The sequence below is a fragment of the Mytilus californianus genome, unplaced genomic scaffold (assembly GCF_021869535.1).
Source record: "Mytilus californianus isolate M0D057914Y unplaced genomic scaffold, xbMytCali1.0.p SCAF_4, whole genome shotgun sequence".
In the NCBI taxonomy this organism is placed as follows: domain Eukaryota; kingdom Metazoa; phylum Mollusca; class Bivalvia; order Mytilida; family Mytilidae; genus Mytilus; species Mytilus californianus.
The window spans coordinates 70,024,919-70,040,443 of NW_026262690.1; the positions used below are offsets into that span (position 1 = coordinate 70,024,919).

At 31.5% G+C, this 15,525-nt stretch overlaps 1 protein-coding gene across 2 annotated transcripts in view; it reads right to left on the reverse strand.

The window, feature by feature from the left end:
• Positions 1-767: 767 nt before the first annotated feature.
• Positions 768-15,525, reverse strand: part of LOC127698645 (uncharacterized) — a 45,823-nt gene continuing 31,065 nt past the window's right edge. For both annotated transcript variants that reach the window (XM_052202215.1, XM_052202216.1), the window contains exon 3: positions 768-9,997. In XM_052202215.1, coding sequence (XP_052058175.1) covers positions 7,208-9,979 — 2,772 coding nt within the window. In that variant the 5' untranslated portion in view covers positions 9,980-9,997 and the 3' untranslated portion in view covers positions 768-7,207. The remainder of the gene's footprint in view (positions 9,998-15,525) is intronic.

Here is a 15,525-nt window from a genome sequence, read left to right on the forward strand (position 1 = left end):
ACAAGGTAAAGACATCTGTATACAACACCTTCCTTTACTAGCTATCTAAAGCATATGAAATACTAGTGTCATAACAATGTAAATGGCCTTTCGAAACGGTGTTTTCTCGTTTTCTCGTATAATTCGTGATGGCAAGATACTTAACCCCTAATGGGATGGATTGATGTTAATTTGCATTTGATTAAGACATAATCTTTCAATCAGTTTAATTCAAGTCTGAAGCTGGCATGTCAGTAACTACTGGTAGTCCTTTATTTATGTTTGTCGTCATTTTGCTTACTTTCTTCTAGAACTTATTCTTACATGGGACTTCTTTTAACTTTACTGTATCTTTTGCTGTGTGTTTGTTTATTTCACATTGGCTAGAGGTTAAGCGGGAGGGATGAGATCTTACAAAACATGTTTAACAATGCAACATTTTTTCGCCTGTCTCTAGTCAGGAACCTCTAGCCTTTGTAATTCTGGTTTGTTTTTTAAAAATTTGGTTCATTTGTATGTTTCGGAGTTCAGTGTGGTGTCCATTTTGTTGAACTCATATAATTGTTTAGGGGCCAGCTAAAGCCCACCTCCAGATGCTGGATTTTCTCCCTGCATTAAAGACCCATTGGTAGCCTTGGGTTGTTGCCTCTTTGACACATTCCCTGTTTCCATTCTCTATTCTATTTCAAATTACATTCAGTTGGTTCTGCCATTTGAGTCTGACCAATTTTTTCTCGAGGGTAAATAGACTTTCTGGGTGCAGACTAATGTTGAAATTAGCAACATAATTAAATAAATGCTTGTGCTTTAATATGATAGCTAATATCTTTCATGAATCAATTTGAAAAATACATTATTAACAAATATACTAAAGTAATGCTTATATCTTTCATGAATCAATTTGTAAAATACATAACTAACAAATATACTAAAGTAATGCTTATATCTTTCATGAATCAATTTGTAAAATTCATATTTAACAAATATACTAAAGTAATGCTGAAATCAGTTGAATAAGATATGCTGTTGGTTCCAAAATACAGAAATAATTCACTAATAACAATAACTACAACATAAAAAATAAACACATAAACAAAACGTTTACAAATAAATATATATGATAATCTTTGATGTACATGAATAAACATTGAAAATTGGTAATTGAAATCACTCAATATTAATCAATTTAACAACTATTTCAGTTATTTAAGAATATAAATGAATGAAATGTTGGTAAACCAGGGAGGATAACCTTTTTAACACCAATTTAGATACTTAATTGTACAGGATCATTAGTTTAAATCCCACATGGTGTAAGTGAAATGCTTAAGTATGTTGATTTGATTATTCCTGTCAGTTTATTTCCAAAAGAAGAAGAAATTACTGTAAGTTCAGAAATCATAAAGAGGTTTTTATTAATGAGAATAATGCGACTAGTTGAGAATCATAATAATAAGCACTCGCATTCTGATATCTGATACATATATCTGTATGCAGATTTCCTAAAACCACAATGATTAATCTCACATATTTGTTTATTCTATGAAAATCGCTATAATAAATGCACGCAATAATTTTTGAATTTACAGTATTCTGAGGGTGCAATGGGTTGCCAACATGTATGACACCAAAACCATTCTTTGATATTATAGTTTTACGTGGCCATGATTTTATGGCCTAATCGGTGGTATTATGCTATTCTTAAACATGTCTCTGTAAGTTTTATGGCCTCATAGGTGGTATAATGCTTTACTTAAACATATACATAAGTTTGGATATCTTTTAAAGTTTTTAAAGTCTACAGGTCTTCTGGTTTCTGCTGTTTCACCTATGTTCACTCAAAAAATCCTTTTGTTAATACTTTTGAAAGAAGTTTTATTAAATCCTTTTAATGGTTTAGTTCTGCTAATAGGGTCAATATTATGGTTAATAAAAAATAAAATTTCAATTTCAATCAACTCAAAGACCTTGTAGATATATAAAATTATTTTCCTTCATGCACATCTTCATATGATATGTACTTTACCTTGTGTGAAGTTTTAGTAAAAACAAACACTTGCAAGGAGCTACACTTGCAAGGTCAGTTTGATCAGATGAATCAAATAAGTTATCTCCCCCCTTCAAATTGTTTTGGTTCATGAATATTTTTACATGGTATGCAACCTCGGGGAGACATTTAATTGAATATTGCAAATTTCTAAAATTGAATTATTTTTTCTTCATGATGTTTGGTCACCTTTAAGTTCATTCATGCAAATCTTTGAACGGTGGCAATATTTGATTGAAAATCATTGAACTCCCCAAAACAAAATTCTACAAAAGTTAAGGGATCAGAAGTGTATCTTAAAAAAGTTAAGTAAACCTTAATGCCAACTGACTATATACATGTTTTTTTCCAGAATTTTAATTTTAATCTTATTTTGTTTAAATGAACATCATTGCATCTCATAGAAAAACCCATTAACATTAAATACGAAAAAAATACAAGCAGATTCATTTTTACCTTTTGATTTAATGATACAAAAACTGAATTATATTGGACGTAAAACTTTAAAGGTGTGCTATTTCGATTTGGAACAGTAAAAAATACTTACAAAAATTATGTTATAAAATTTCTTCTTTATGGTACAAATTTGGTAAATGTACTGTGGGTTCATTATTATTATTTGGGTAGCAATTTACATGGAATTTGTATGTAGGTAAAGTTGAACAATAAATATAAGTGTTCAACAAAGTACCAATTATTGATAAGCTTGTAGGACAAAATGTATGAAGATTACTTCAAATCACAGACCCCCCCCCCCAAATCCATGAAAAAGAATTGGTACACATGAAATAAATGAATTCACAGTAATACAAACATGACAAAGATGAAAATATAACACATGAGGTATATAATTTTCAAGATTTTCACAAAATTACAATTTTTATTAAAAGTAATTGCTAAATAAACATCATTACAATTAACAAGGACCAATTCACTATAACAATTCAATTCAATACGGAACAACAAGAGGCTGTCAGAGTGACAGCAAACTGGATTTCCTGCAGAGGTCGAACCCTGAACAGTTGAGCAAGTATGGACACTACATTTAAAACAGCTCTGAATTTGGATTGTGATTGAATATTTGACACAGCATAGGTTTGTGACACAAAATGAATGTGGTCAAAGAACTGAAAAATTTGAAATTAGACATTTACCTATTATGGTCCAATATCCAAAATCTAAGAACATTGTTAGAATCAGCATATCAAAGAACCCCAAGAATTCAATTTTTGATGAAATCAAACAAAAGTTTAATTTAGGACCCTTTGGACCTCAATGTGGACCAATTTGATAAAGGAGCCCACAATCCAAAATCTCTAAGTACATGGTTAGATTCAGCATTTTGAAGAACCCCATAAATTCAATTTTTGTTGAATCAAACAAAAGTTTAATTTTGCACCCTGATTTGGACCAACTTGAAAACTGGGCCCAAAAATCTAGTATTTTTAAAAATACAGGTTTAGATTCAGCATTTGAAAGAACCCTATATATATTTAATTTATGTTGAAATGAAACACAGTTTAATTTAATCCATATTATTTTCTGTTCAAAGGGAAATAACTCAAACTGAATAAATTATAAACACATAGTTCTCTAAAATCAGATATGATTTAACCACTATTTTCTTAAATTAGATATGATGTTAAACAATGTATATCTATTTTCAAATTATAATCAAATATAATTAATAGTTCCAAATATTTTTTCTTTCATTTGTCACAAACTAATATAGATTTGCAACTTATCTATCAATGTCAACAACTTTATCTACACAATGTAATGTAATGAAATATATCATTTAATAAAAATAGATTATTATCTAATTAAAGGAGTTCACTTCATCAAAAAAAAAATACATATTTAACATTCAGAAAATTAGTTTATACAGAATAACAAACAAACCTACCACAAAATTCTTCAAACAATTTACCAAAGAAAAGGAACAATCCAAAATGTCATTTATCATTCATACAATGTCTTTTAAAAAATGAGTTATTTCCCTTTGAACAAAATGGAGTAATTAATAAGAATTTCATAAAAAATTAAACTCTTGGGAAAGGGCTATAACTCAACAACGAGAAAAGCTAAAACCGTGAAAATTGAACTTGACCTTCATTTAGTCACAGGAAACAACATATCTTAATTTGAATAAATTTTGTCAAAGCGTTTTCATGGTAATGAACGGACACTGTTTGGCAGCCACCCGCCCATCCGCCCGCCCACCCACTCGCCGTACATCCCCAAAGCAATAACCAATTTTTCTTTTGAAAATCCGGTTAAAAACTACTATTAAGTAGCAACATCAAAGAACATTAAGATATTTTAACTTTATACAAAGTGAATCACTTTCTAAAAATATCACATTAGCTTCTATTTAAAGTGGATTGTGTAATATGAAATTAATGCAAGAAACATTTCACTAGATAAAATCTATTTATGGGGGACATCTAACTAGATAAAATTTATCTATGGGATTTCAATTTTTTTTTTAAATTCAAACAAAAAAATGAATAGATGAAGATGTTGATGGTTGGCTGTTTAACTTTCCGTGGCAAATTAAATGCAATTTAGGATGGGAGCATATCAATGTGATAAGAATATGAACCCTGCATTGTACTAGACTGACATGCTAAGCCACATTTTGGATGTGCTATTTGACAAGGTAACAGTCTGCAAGACAATACCCTACCCTTTCACATTATTCTGACAAGACTCGTACTCTTAAATGCTGCATGCTTGGCAGAGAAGCATCAAATACCCAATTTCGTTTTTGTATTTTACCACAGATTTGGATTGGTGTTGAGTTTTATAACATCACAAGGTAAAGGATCAAAGAGGCTTATTTGGTGAATGCAGAATGGCAAGTTGATTTTACACCGTTTCATTAATGTGACATAACATGACTAGCAAATTGACATGACTGAATGTCATATATGGCATAAGTTAGGCAAGAACATAAAAAAATGTATGTTTTGTAAAAAATTTACACAAACTGGCTTATGGCACTTCAAAATGACTTGCAGCAAATAATAATTATGCTAACTGTATACAAAGACTGATTGATTGACTAATTGGTGTTTACTTTACACAGCCTCAGCACAAAAAGGCAAGAGCTTATTCAAATATTTTTACAATAGGTACTGTTTGGAATAAGAAAAAAAGCTCCTTTAATGTAATACAAATTTACGATGACTTGACTGTAAGTGTTGCTCTCCACCTATTGCAACTTATTCAAAATTCTGACCAAATTGCAATGTGTTTTATAAAACCAAACTGTTCAACTGGTCAGAAATTTGAACAAACTGCTGAAGAAAGCCACAATCAAGTCGTGAAAGTGCAAGGTGATGAAATAAAGCATACTTACAATCCTATAAGACTTTTATTCCACTTCAATGTTTTTATGAAAAATTAATTTAACCGTTTGTATAGAAATTTTATTGTTATTGTCATGCTAAAGGTGATACTAGTAGATAGTAATTTTGAATTGCTATAAAAATGTCCAAACTAAGCTTTCATACAATTTGTCTTTCAAAAAGTCTTCTATATTCATAAGAATCAGACATCATTTGAATTGAAATATCTTATATTCAGTAAAATATATGTGAAATTACAATACATTTTTTGGAAGTTTCCATGGGAGTTAATCAATTTTTCTTTCAAAAAGTCTTCTTTATTCAAAAGAATAATGTTTTAGGTTATCTCGTTAATTTCGGCTCAGTTTAGCATTGTTCCAGGTAACAAATGATTTTATTCTTGCCTAAGTACAATAATTCAGATATTTCTACATCTTTTTCTGTTTTAACTGAAAATTTGGGACAGAATTTACAATTTTATGAATGTTTACATGTATACCAATTTTTATGGATAAAATCGTTTTTCAAAAATTATTTTAACTAACTTTAACAACGTGTCCTGTGAAGTTTATCAAAAACACTTCATGTACCTTTTCCCTTGGACTGGCTCATATAGTTATATAAACATGCTAAATGCCAGTTAGATCTTCATAAATATAAAATGAATCTGGAGTTTACCCCTCTCATTCAGAATTATGAATCATACTTGTAATTTACAAGTGTTACATGTGTATCTGCTGTGTTTATCAAGCTTTCGTGAGTTTTACAATGGGTAAGTGATTTATGGAGAATTGCATAATATGAACATATTTTGCAATGTTTGGAAAAAACTAAAATAAGACTTGCCATTCATATTAATTATAAACATTGATAAATTTAATACAATAGATAAAATGGGTTTCATTCAGATATAAAAGGTGAAATTTATCATATATCCTGAATACTCTCTATCAATAATAATAGTATGTACTTTATAAGCAAAAATATCACTTTCAAAAAACCTGACAAAATTGAGAAAATATAATCACACATTTGATGAATGTTCAAACAGATTTTAGTGTGAAAACTGCTGCTGAGTGAACAAATTATGAGCTATATATAATGTTTGTGGAATTTCATAAACATTGAATGCTTAACAGACTGTAATTCTGTAAAAATTACAAAAATAAAAAAAGACAACATTTAATACTGATTATCTATGCACAAATCTGACGAAGTGAACAGGTTACGTAATTAATGCTGTTTGTAAACTAAGCTCTTCAACCCACATAAAGAAGACTGATTTTGTAAATATTGTTTTACCCAAAACTTGTAAAGCTGTAATCATTTCTAAAATCTCTGAAGAATCTTTGGCACAATTTCATACCAAATCAAGTATTTCAACAAAATTACTTGTCCTTTAAACCAAATATTCTTATTTTCATTATAATGATTGGGAAAACATCATTCTTTTCTCTTGCGTAACTATTGTACAATGTGTTACCATATCACTTTTGCTACTTTGGTGCATGGGATTAACAATTTCTTAAGATTGCATCCACTTTCAGCAAAATATCTAATAACTACAATGTATGACAAGCTTAAAGATTCAATTATATCTGGATTAAAACAAATCATATACAAACGTATTGATGAAAGTACTACATTTTGTACTAGATCACCATATATCACAATGTTTGTTATTTTATATTGTCAGTTAAATTTCATATTTATCCAACCCTAAGATTAAAAAATCTTTTTTTCAATAAAATACTCTGTGTATAAAAGACTAGACTACTTCTCTTGCTTGTAGTGAGTATAAAATACTAATAAAACTGGGGTTTTCCGTCTAACTGCTTTTTCTTCTGAACATGACCTCACCCTTTTTCCATGTATTAGTGTCATATCTATCCATTCCAGGGCCTAATACAGGGAAAAGGTTGTGCTTTTCTAGAAACTGTAAAATGTAGGTACCAGATTTATTTCCTCTGTGAGATACGAATTCTAACAATAAAGCTTCAACTTCAACAGTACTGAAAAATTTCTCAGCTCCTTCTAATATTTTAGCTTCAAATGTCTCAACATCCATTTTTATAATGACCTTATTATCAAATTTAAATATGTCTAATATATCATCTAATAAAATGGAATCAACTGTATTACCTACGTTTCCTGTATTGGATTGTATCTTTTTAACAAAAGTACCACCTATATTGCCATTATAAGTACCTAATGTTACTTTTTCTCGTTGGTTTGATAATGCATTATAAACAATTGTCATTCGGTTTTCAAAACCAGCATTAGCTTTCATTGATGCACACAACCTTTCAACATTGCCTTTCAAACAATCAAATGCAATCACTCTTTTACCACGTTTTGCTAATGACAGCGAAAACATTCCTACATTTGCTCCAATATCAAGAAATGTTGCATCGGGAAATTCGTTGAAAATAAATGCAATTTTCTGAACAAGGTCACCTTCCCAATTGCCATTCCTAATAATACTACCAGAAACCCATTTATCTTCTTCTGGAGTGTATACATATATTGGTGTGTTGGGATCACGGTTCAAACTTGCTCGCACAAAATTAGATTTTGCTTGGCAAGAAATATTAGCTTCATTCCATTGTTGCACATATGATGATCGTGATATCACTTTCCCTAATGTTTCTTGGTCAGATGTAATTTGATTGGAATGTGAAAATCTATTTTGAGTTTGTGGAATGTTTCGTTTTTCAATGTCTCTGACTGTTGAATGTTCCTTATTCCTGGTACTGTCTTCTTTTTTCCTCCTCCAAGCCACTTCATTTGGCCATGTGGATGTGTCTGCATACTGTGATGTGGACGGTAGTATTGGTTCCATTCCATAGGAGTCAAAAAAATTACTGATAAAACTCCCACTATGTTTTCCCTTGTGAGCCACGAATTCTAACAAAAAATAATGTACTTTTACAGAGTCAAAAAACTTTTTAGCACCATGTAAAACATTTGCTTCATGTGTTTCAACGTCCATCTTAACAACTACCTCTTGTAGTTCAAAAAATGTTACTAAGTCATCGAGTAAAATGCTGCTAATAAGGCTATCTCCACTGGCTGGTTCCTTTATATAGGTTCCTCCTACATTGCCTTCGTACGTTCCTAGAGAAAAATTCTTCCTTTCATTGGAAAGGGCATTATAAACGATTGTCATATGCTTATCAAAACCAGCAGATTTAATTGAATTACAAAACCTTTCAACGTTTCCTTTTAAACAATCTATGCTGATGACATTTCTCCCTTTACTTGCTACTGCCAATGAAAATACTCCTATGTTGGATCCTATATCTATGAAGACAGCATTTGGAAAGTTGTTCATTTGTACTAAAACTTTATTGACAAGATCCTCTTCCCAAATTCCACCTTGAATTATTCTCCCAGAAACCCACTGATCTTCCTTCATAGTATAAACAAACATGGGTACATTATATGGGCGTCCTAATTTGGTGGCAACAAATTTACTTGTATCAGTAGGACAAAAATTTTCATCTGACGTCCATTGGTTTCCTGAGTATGATATGACTTTTCCTAAAGCTTCATTTTTCGAAGTGATTGTAATTTTATTTTTATTTTCGGAAATAGCTGTTGGAAGAGGTTTAGTAACAGTCACAATAAGTTTTTTTTTACGTAAAAATAAAACTTCATTGCCCCATTTTTTATAATCATTTTTAATGCTATCTGCTACATTTGGCTCCAAGCCATGAGATAGTAAGAAATCAGCAATGAATTTACCACTTTCTTTTTCTCTATGTGCAACAAATTCTATTAATAATGCTTCTACTTTTACTTGTTCAAAAAATTTGTAGCCTCCCTTCAAAACATTAGCTTCAAAAGTTTCTACATCCATTTTAATGACAACTTGATCAAAAGAATAAATTTCTAAGAGATCATCAAGGAAAATTGAATTAACCGATTCAGTTCCTGTCTGATGACTATGTTTCCCCTGCTTAATATAAGTTCCTCCTACATTGCCATGGTACTTGCCTAATGAAACCTTTTCATGTGTGTGAGATAATGCATTATACACGACTGTCATCTTGTTGGTCAATTTTGCAGCCTTCATTGAAGCACAAAGACGCATTACATTTCCTTCTAGGCAATCTATTGCTATTACTCTATATCCATAGGCAGCAATAGAGACTGAAAACATTCCAATATTAGCACCAATATCAAGGAACACTGCTTGTGGAAACTTTCTCATGTAATTATGAATTGTACCAACATGACCTCCTTCCCAAGAGCCATGAGCTATTATACTTCCAGACACCCATTTATCTTCCTCAGTAGTATATACAAAAATAGGTGTGTGAGGAGGGTCCTTTAAATGTGCAAGTACAAAATCGTAATTTTGATGACATATTTTATTGTCAACTGTCCATCCTTTTTCATTTCGTGTGATTACTTTTCCCACAGTGTTTTCAGCAGTTAAAAATCCATTTTCAGATGAAGTTTGTGTTTTTCCTTTAGAATTGTCGGTCGAGGATTTTAGAAATGTTGGTTTATCAAAGTAAAATGTATAGAAAACAACCACTAACACCACAATGAAGAAAATACTTGATACCGTCTGCTTCCCTCTTGCCCTCATTTTACATCAGTCTGTTACCTGAAAAACAAAACATAATCTTCAATATAGGTTATAAACAAGAGTTGATACACTAATAAATGTCTTGCAAATTAAGTTGCCCACTGCAATCTTTGAGTTACCCAATGTACATATATGAACTCTTAAACTGAGGTCAAGGTCAAGTGAAGCCTGTGAGATTCGCATGTGACATGTTCTTTTTAAATTTAACTCCTGTACAAAATATTATGAACCTACCACTAATAGCTTAGAAATACAGACATCACACAGAAACTTAAAACTTACCATTGGAAAATTGATAATGAAGTAAAATAAAAGGCTAAAAGACTTAATGGCATATGTCAGTCAGACTATACTTCATCCACACAGCAATTCTCTTTTCCAAATATTTTAATTTAACTTGTATTTGAAAGTTTCATTGACATATTATAGTTGCATGATCATTTCCTGCTAAAAGTGAATGTTTTGGAGTGTCAATGAATACAGTCAAAAATACCAGTACATTATTGGTCATTGAAAATGCACCCTACAATTATAGTTTCTGCATGCTAATTCAAAACAGACCAAATCTAGAACCTAAAAACAAGGAGTTATTTGAATATGGAATAATTTTGTCTTCTGGAAAATTGATAAGAAATGTATGATAATAAACTGTTGACAGAGATATGTTTTGCCTGTTGGCACAAAATTCAGAAAAAGACAATCTGATGGACAGCAACATTGCTTATTAATTCAGTCACTGGACCATGATCTAGTAGGCAGGGCCTGAAAATAGTTGACAAACTGATATGTACTGATAGTAATGCAACTTCATACAAAATATCATTGATCTATCACAAGTAGATCCTATCAAACTAACTTAAGCAGAAAACTTAACATTGAAAATTGCTTATTAATTCAAAGTCACTGGACCATGACTTAGGGGGCAGGGCCTCAAAATAGTCGTCAAACTGATATGTACTGATAATAATGCAACTTTATAAAAAATATCATTGATCTATCACAAGTAGTTCCTATCAAACCAACTTCAGCAGAAAACTTAACAATTGTTGTCGCTTGAGGCTCTGAGCTGGAGCCAGAGATATCGTCATCTCCAGAAAAAAAATCCCTATGTCTCGCTTTCTCGTAGGCGAGACAAAAACAGAGCCTGTAAGAATCTTAGTAAAAAATACTATAAAAATGAACTTGAGCAAAGATATAAAGAAATATAAGACAATAAGATATCATATCTTGATCAAAATAGTAAACTCCATTTGTTTTAACATATAATAAAATGCTCCGCAGGGCGCAGCTTGATACGACCGCAGAGGTCGAACCCTGAACAGTTGGGGCAAGTATGGACACAACATTCAAGCTTGATACAGCTCTGAATTTGGATTGTGATTAAATATTTGACACAGCATAGGTTTCTGACACAGAATGAATGTGGTCTAAGAACTTAAAAATTTTAAATTGGACATTCACCTATTATGGTCCAATATCCAAAATCTAAATACATGGTTAGATTCAGCATATCAAAGAACCCCAAGAATTCAATTTTTGATGAAATCAAACAAAGTTTAATTTTGGACCCTTTTGACCTCAATGTGGACAAAGTTGATAACAGGGCCCAAAAATCAAAAATCTAAATACATGGTTAAATTCAGCATATCAAAGAACCCCATATATTCAATTTTTGTTGAAATCAAACAAAGTTTAATTTTGGACCCCGATTAGGACCAACTTGAAAACTGGGCCCATAATCAAAAATCTAAATACATGTTTAGATTCAGCATATCAAAGAACCCTAAAAATTCAATTTTTGTTAAAATCAAACTAAGTTTAATTTTGGACCCTTTGGACCTTAATGTAGACCAATTTGAAAACGGAACCAAAAATTAAGAATCTAAATACACGGTTAGATTCGGCATATCAAAGAACCCCAATAATTCAATTTTTGATGAAATCAAACAAAGTTAAATTTTGGACCCTTTGGACCTCAATGTGGACCAATTTAAAAACGGGGCCCAAAATCCAAAAACTTAATGCACGGTTAGATTCAGCATATTAAAGAACCCCAAGAATTCAAGAATAAAACCCCATTGAAATTGATCAAGAAATAAGCAATTTATACGAAGTATCTTCTTTTGCACAATACTGTGCAATTGAATATTTCTTGCTATTGCGCAATACTGTACAATTGACAATTTCTTGCTATTGCGCAATATTGTGCTATTGGATATTTCTTGCTATTGCGCAATACTGTGCAATTGAAGATTTCTTGCTATTGCGCAATACTGTGCAATTGAAGATTTCTTGCTATTGTGCAATACTGTGCAATTGAAAATTTCTTGCTATTGCACAATACTTATTATATAATAATTTACACATCCTGTTTGGTGTGTATCTCCTACCATATCATTATTATTTGCTTTTAAATATTAATCAGAAATAACCAACTTAAAATGGAAAATTTTAAAAGAAAAAAAAAAGGAAAAAAAGAAAAAAAAAGGAAAAAAAAATCCCCCCCCCCCCAATTTTTTGAACCCCCTTATGATTCATCACCCCCAAACTCAATCCCAGCCTTCCCTTTGTGGTATGGTACCTTGCAGTACAATTTCAGAGAGATCCATACACTTGAACACAAGTTATTGTCTGGAAACTAGAAAAATGCTTATTTTTGGCCCCTTTTTGGCCCCCAATTCCTAAACGTTTCGGACAATTACCCCCAAACTCAATTCCAGCTTTCCCTTTGTGATATGGAACCTTGTAGTACAATTTCAGAAATATCCAAACACTTACACACAAGTTATTGTCATGAAACTAGAAAAATGCTTGTTTTTTGCCCCTTTTTTGGCCCCTAATTCCTAAAATTTGGAGGCAATTACCCCCAAAATCAATTACAGCCTTTCCTTTGTGATATGGAACCTTGTGGTACAATGTCAGAGAGATCCATACACTTACACACAAGTTATTGTCTGGAAGTTACAAAAATGCTTATTTTTGGCCCCTAATTCCTTAACTGTTGGTACCATAACCCCCAAAATCAATCCCCACCTTCTTTTCGTGGTATTGAACCTTATGGTAAAATTTCATGGAGATCCATTCACTTAAACTAAAGTTAGAGTGCGAAAACCAATGTGTCTTCGGACGACGACGACCACGACGCCAACGTCATACCAATATACGACCAAAAAATTTTTAATTTTTGCGGTCGTATAAAAATGAATATAAACAAGCCTTTTATTTGACATATATATCCTAATCTTGATAAAAGAAAACTTATATGCAAATTAAGAATGAGTAACCATTTCCTCGCTATTGAAATGGGAAGATATAAAAATATTCCATGCCCTCAAAGACTTTGTAATAAGTGCAAAGCTCTAGATGATGAATCATATTTCCCAGTTCTCTCTGGGAACTCCGGCTTCCTGCACCAATAAAAACTGACTGCCACGAAATAGCACAACAGTGTTGAAAGTGGTGTTAAACACCAATCAATCAATCAATTCTTTTTATTATGTAAAATAAATAATGAATTAAGACATGTCTTTTTTAACGATTTAAAAATCCAATACAAAGATTTTTCTGATAATAAAATCAAATATATTCTAAATCCAACTACTAGCCAGCAAGTGAAATCTTTAGGCTCCTTTTTTAAATAGTCTAAGGAACTGAGGACAGGGGGCACTTGAGGTCATTTGTTGTGTTGTGTGTTCAATATTTTATTTTGTCTTATTTTTATGTAAATGTCATGAATTTATATTGTTGTTGCATGTAATTGTAATTATAATTATACCTTTGACCCTCTAAAGGGTATAATTTGTTCTTAATAGAGTATTATTAACCAACTTACTACAATATGTAGAGAAATGCCCCTGCTTTATAAAAGGAAAATTTCGACAACTGGTCATTATGAACGGAGAAATTGCTACAGCCATGCATTACGAAATCTCAGTCATGCATTACGAAATCACACCCGTGCATTACGAAATCACAGCCATGCATTATGAACAGATGAAACGGGAAATCGATTAAATCAAAATGTCGTTTATTTCTTCAAATAAGTGACAACTTTTTTCAATTTTTTTTTAACTTAATATCATAATGAAAAAAGTTTAAATGATGTTCAGTGTTTTGTAACGACTTGAAACGGAAATATTACACAGCCTTTGTTGTTGTTGTTCTGTATCTTTCCTCCACTTTTTCGAGTACGACTTTCGATTATTATCACTGTTTCATTTCCGTTGATCAATTATCAGAACGCAGACTACTCAGAGTAAGAATAGTTAAACTGTCTGATTTATTCTTCCCAGCTACTTTATATTTGCTAGATGAAATGAATTGTAATAGCATAAAATAAAGTACTTGGATGAGAAATCAGAAATTACATCTGACAATGTTGAACAAAAATCCATCGTGAATGCAATAAGACAAGTTCAGCTATGTCTATGAATTCCTGTATCTTCTTCACGGTAAGATTCTTACTCTTTGTTTAATCGAAGAATTAAAACCATTTACGGTAATAAAAGTGTTATGAACTGGCTTTTTTTTTGTATTGGTCCTGTTATAGATTTGTGGTTAGCTGTATTTGGATCCGAGACTCGAAGACTGTTCTTGAATGAAGTTGCCTTAGTTGGTTAATAAAAGTATCAATATATGGACTTTTTCATATTGGCCCTGTAACATGCCCTTGGTATTAATAATGGCCTCGGAAAGTTGTAATGGCCCTCGGCGCTGCCTCAGGGCCATTACAACCATCCTTGGCCATTATTAATACCTCGGGCATGTTACAGGGCCAATATGAAAAAGTCCATACATTAATACTATATTAATATCCAATATATATGTATAAAGGCTTGGTCAGTTTATATTTATATTGTTTTCATTTTTGTGGTTTTTACATCGCGATGACCTTGAGGTCAATCCGATGTATTGCTATCGCCTAGATTTCCATTATGTAAATTAGTTTTGGGTTTGTAACCGATCTATAAACATGATTAATATGCGCACATAAACGAGTGCAAAACAGTCCTTATCGTTTGATATAAATACATCTCTTCAATGAATACCGATAAAAATATTTTTGTTTACAACATAAATTAATAATATGAAAATGTTTTGTAGTTAGATATATATATATAAGTAAAAAATCATTGATAATATCAATGCACACGTACCGAAAAATTGTGTTAAAGCATGCGGAAGAATATCTCAAAGAACGTTTTGTGAAAATACCGTCAAGGACCGGTAACTCTGTAATTGTTTTTGCGGGAAAATATGAATGCCAACTCGTATCCAATCTTAGAAAAATCGAATTTTTACAGAAAAGTGTCCACCATGCACTTGCATTGCACTATTTTTAGAATAGTAGAATAGAATGATATACAAATGGATTCAAATCATATATATATATGTAACTGTTATTTTAATATAATATAAACAATAAATCAGTGTATACTGATTTGTATCACTACAATATAATAGTTATTACGGTGAAGTTGAATTTCCTGTCATTTATTCATCATCCACGCACGAACTTGTCTCAGAAAAAAATATATCTCTGTACA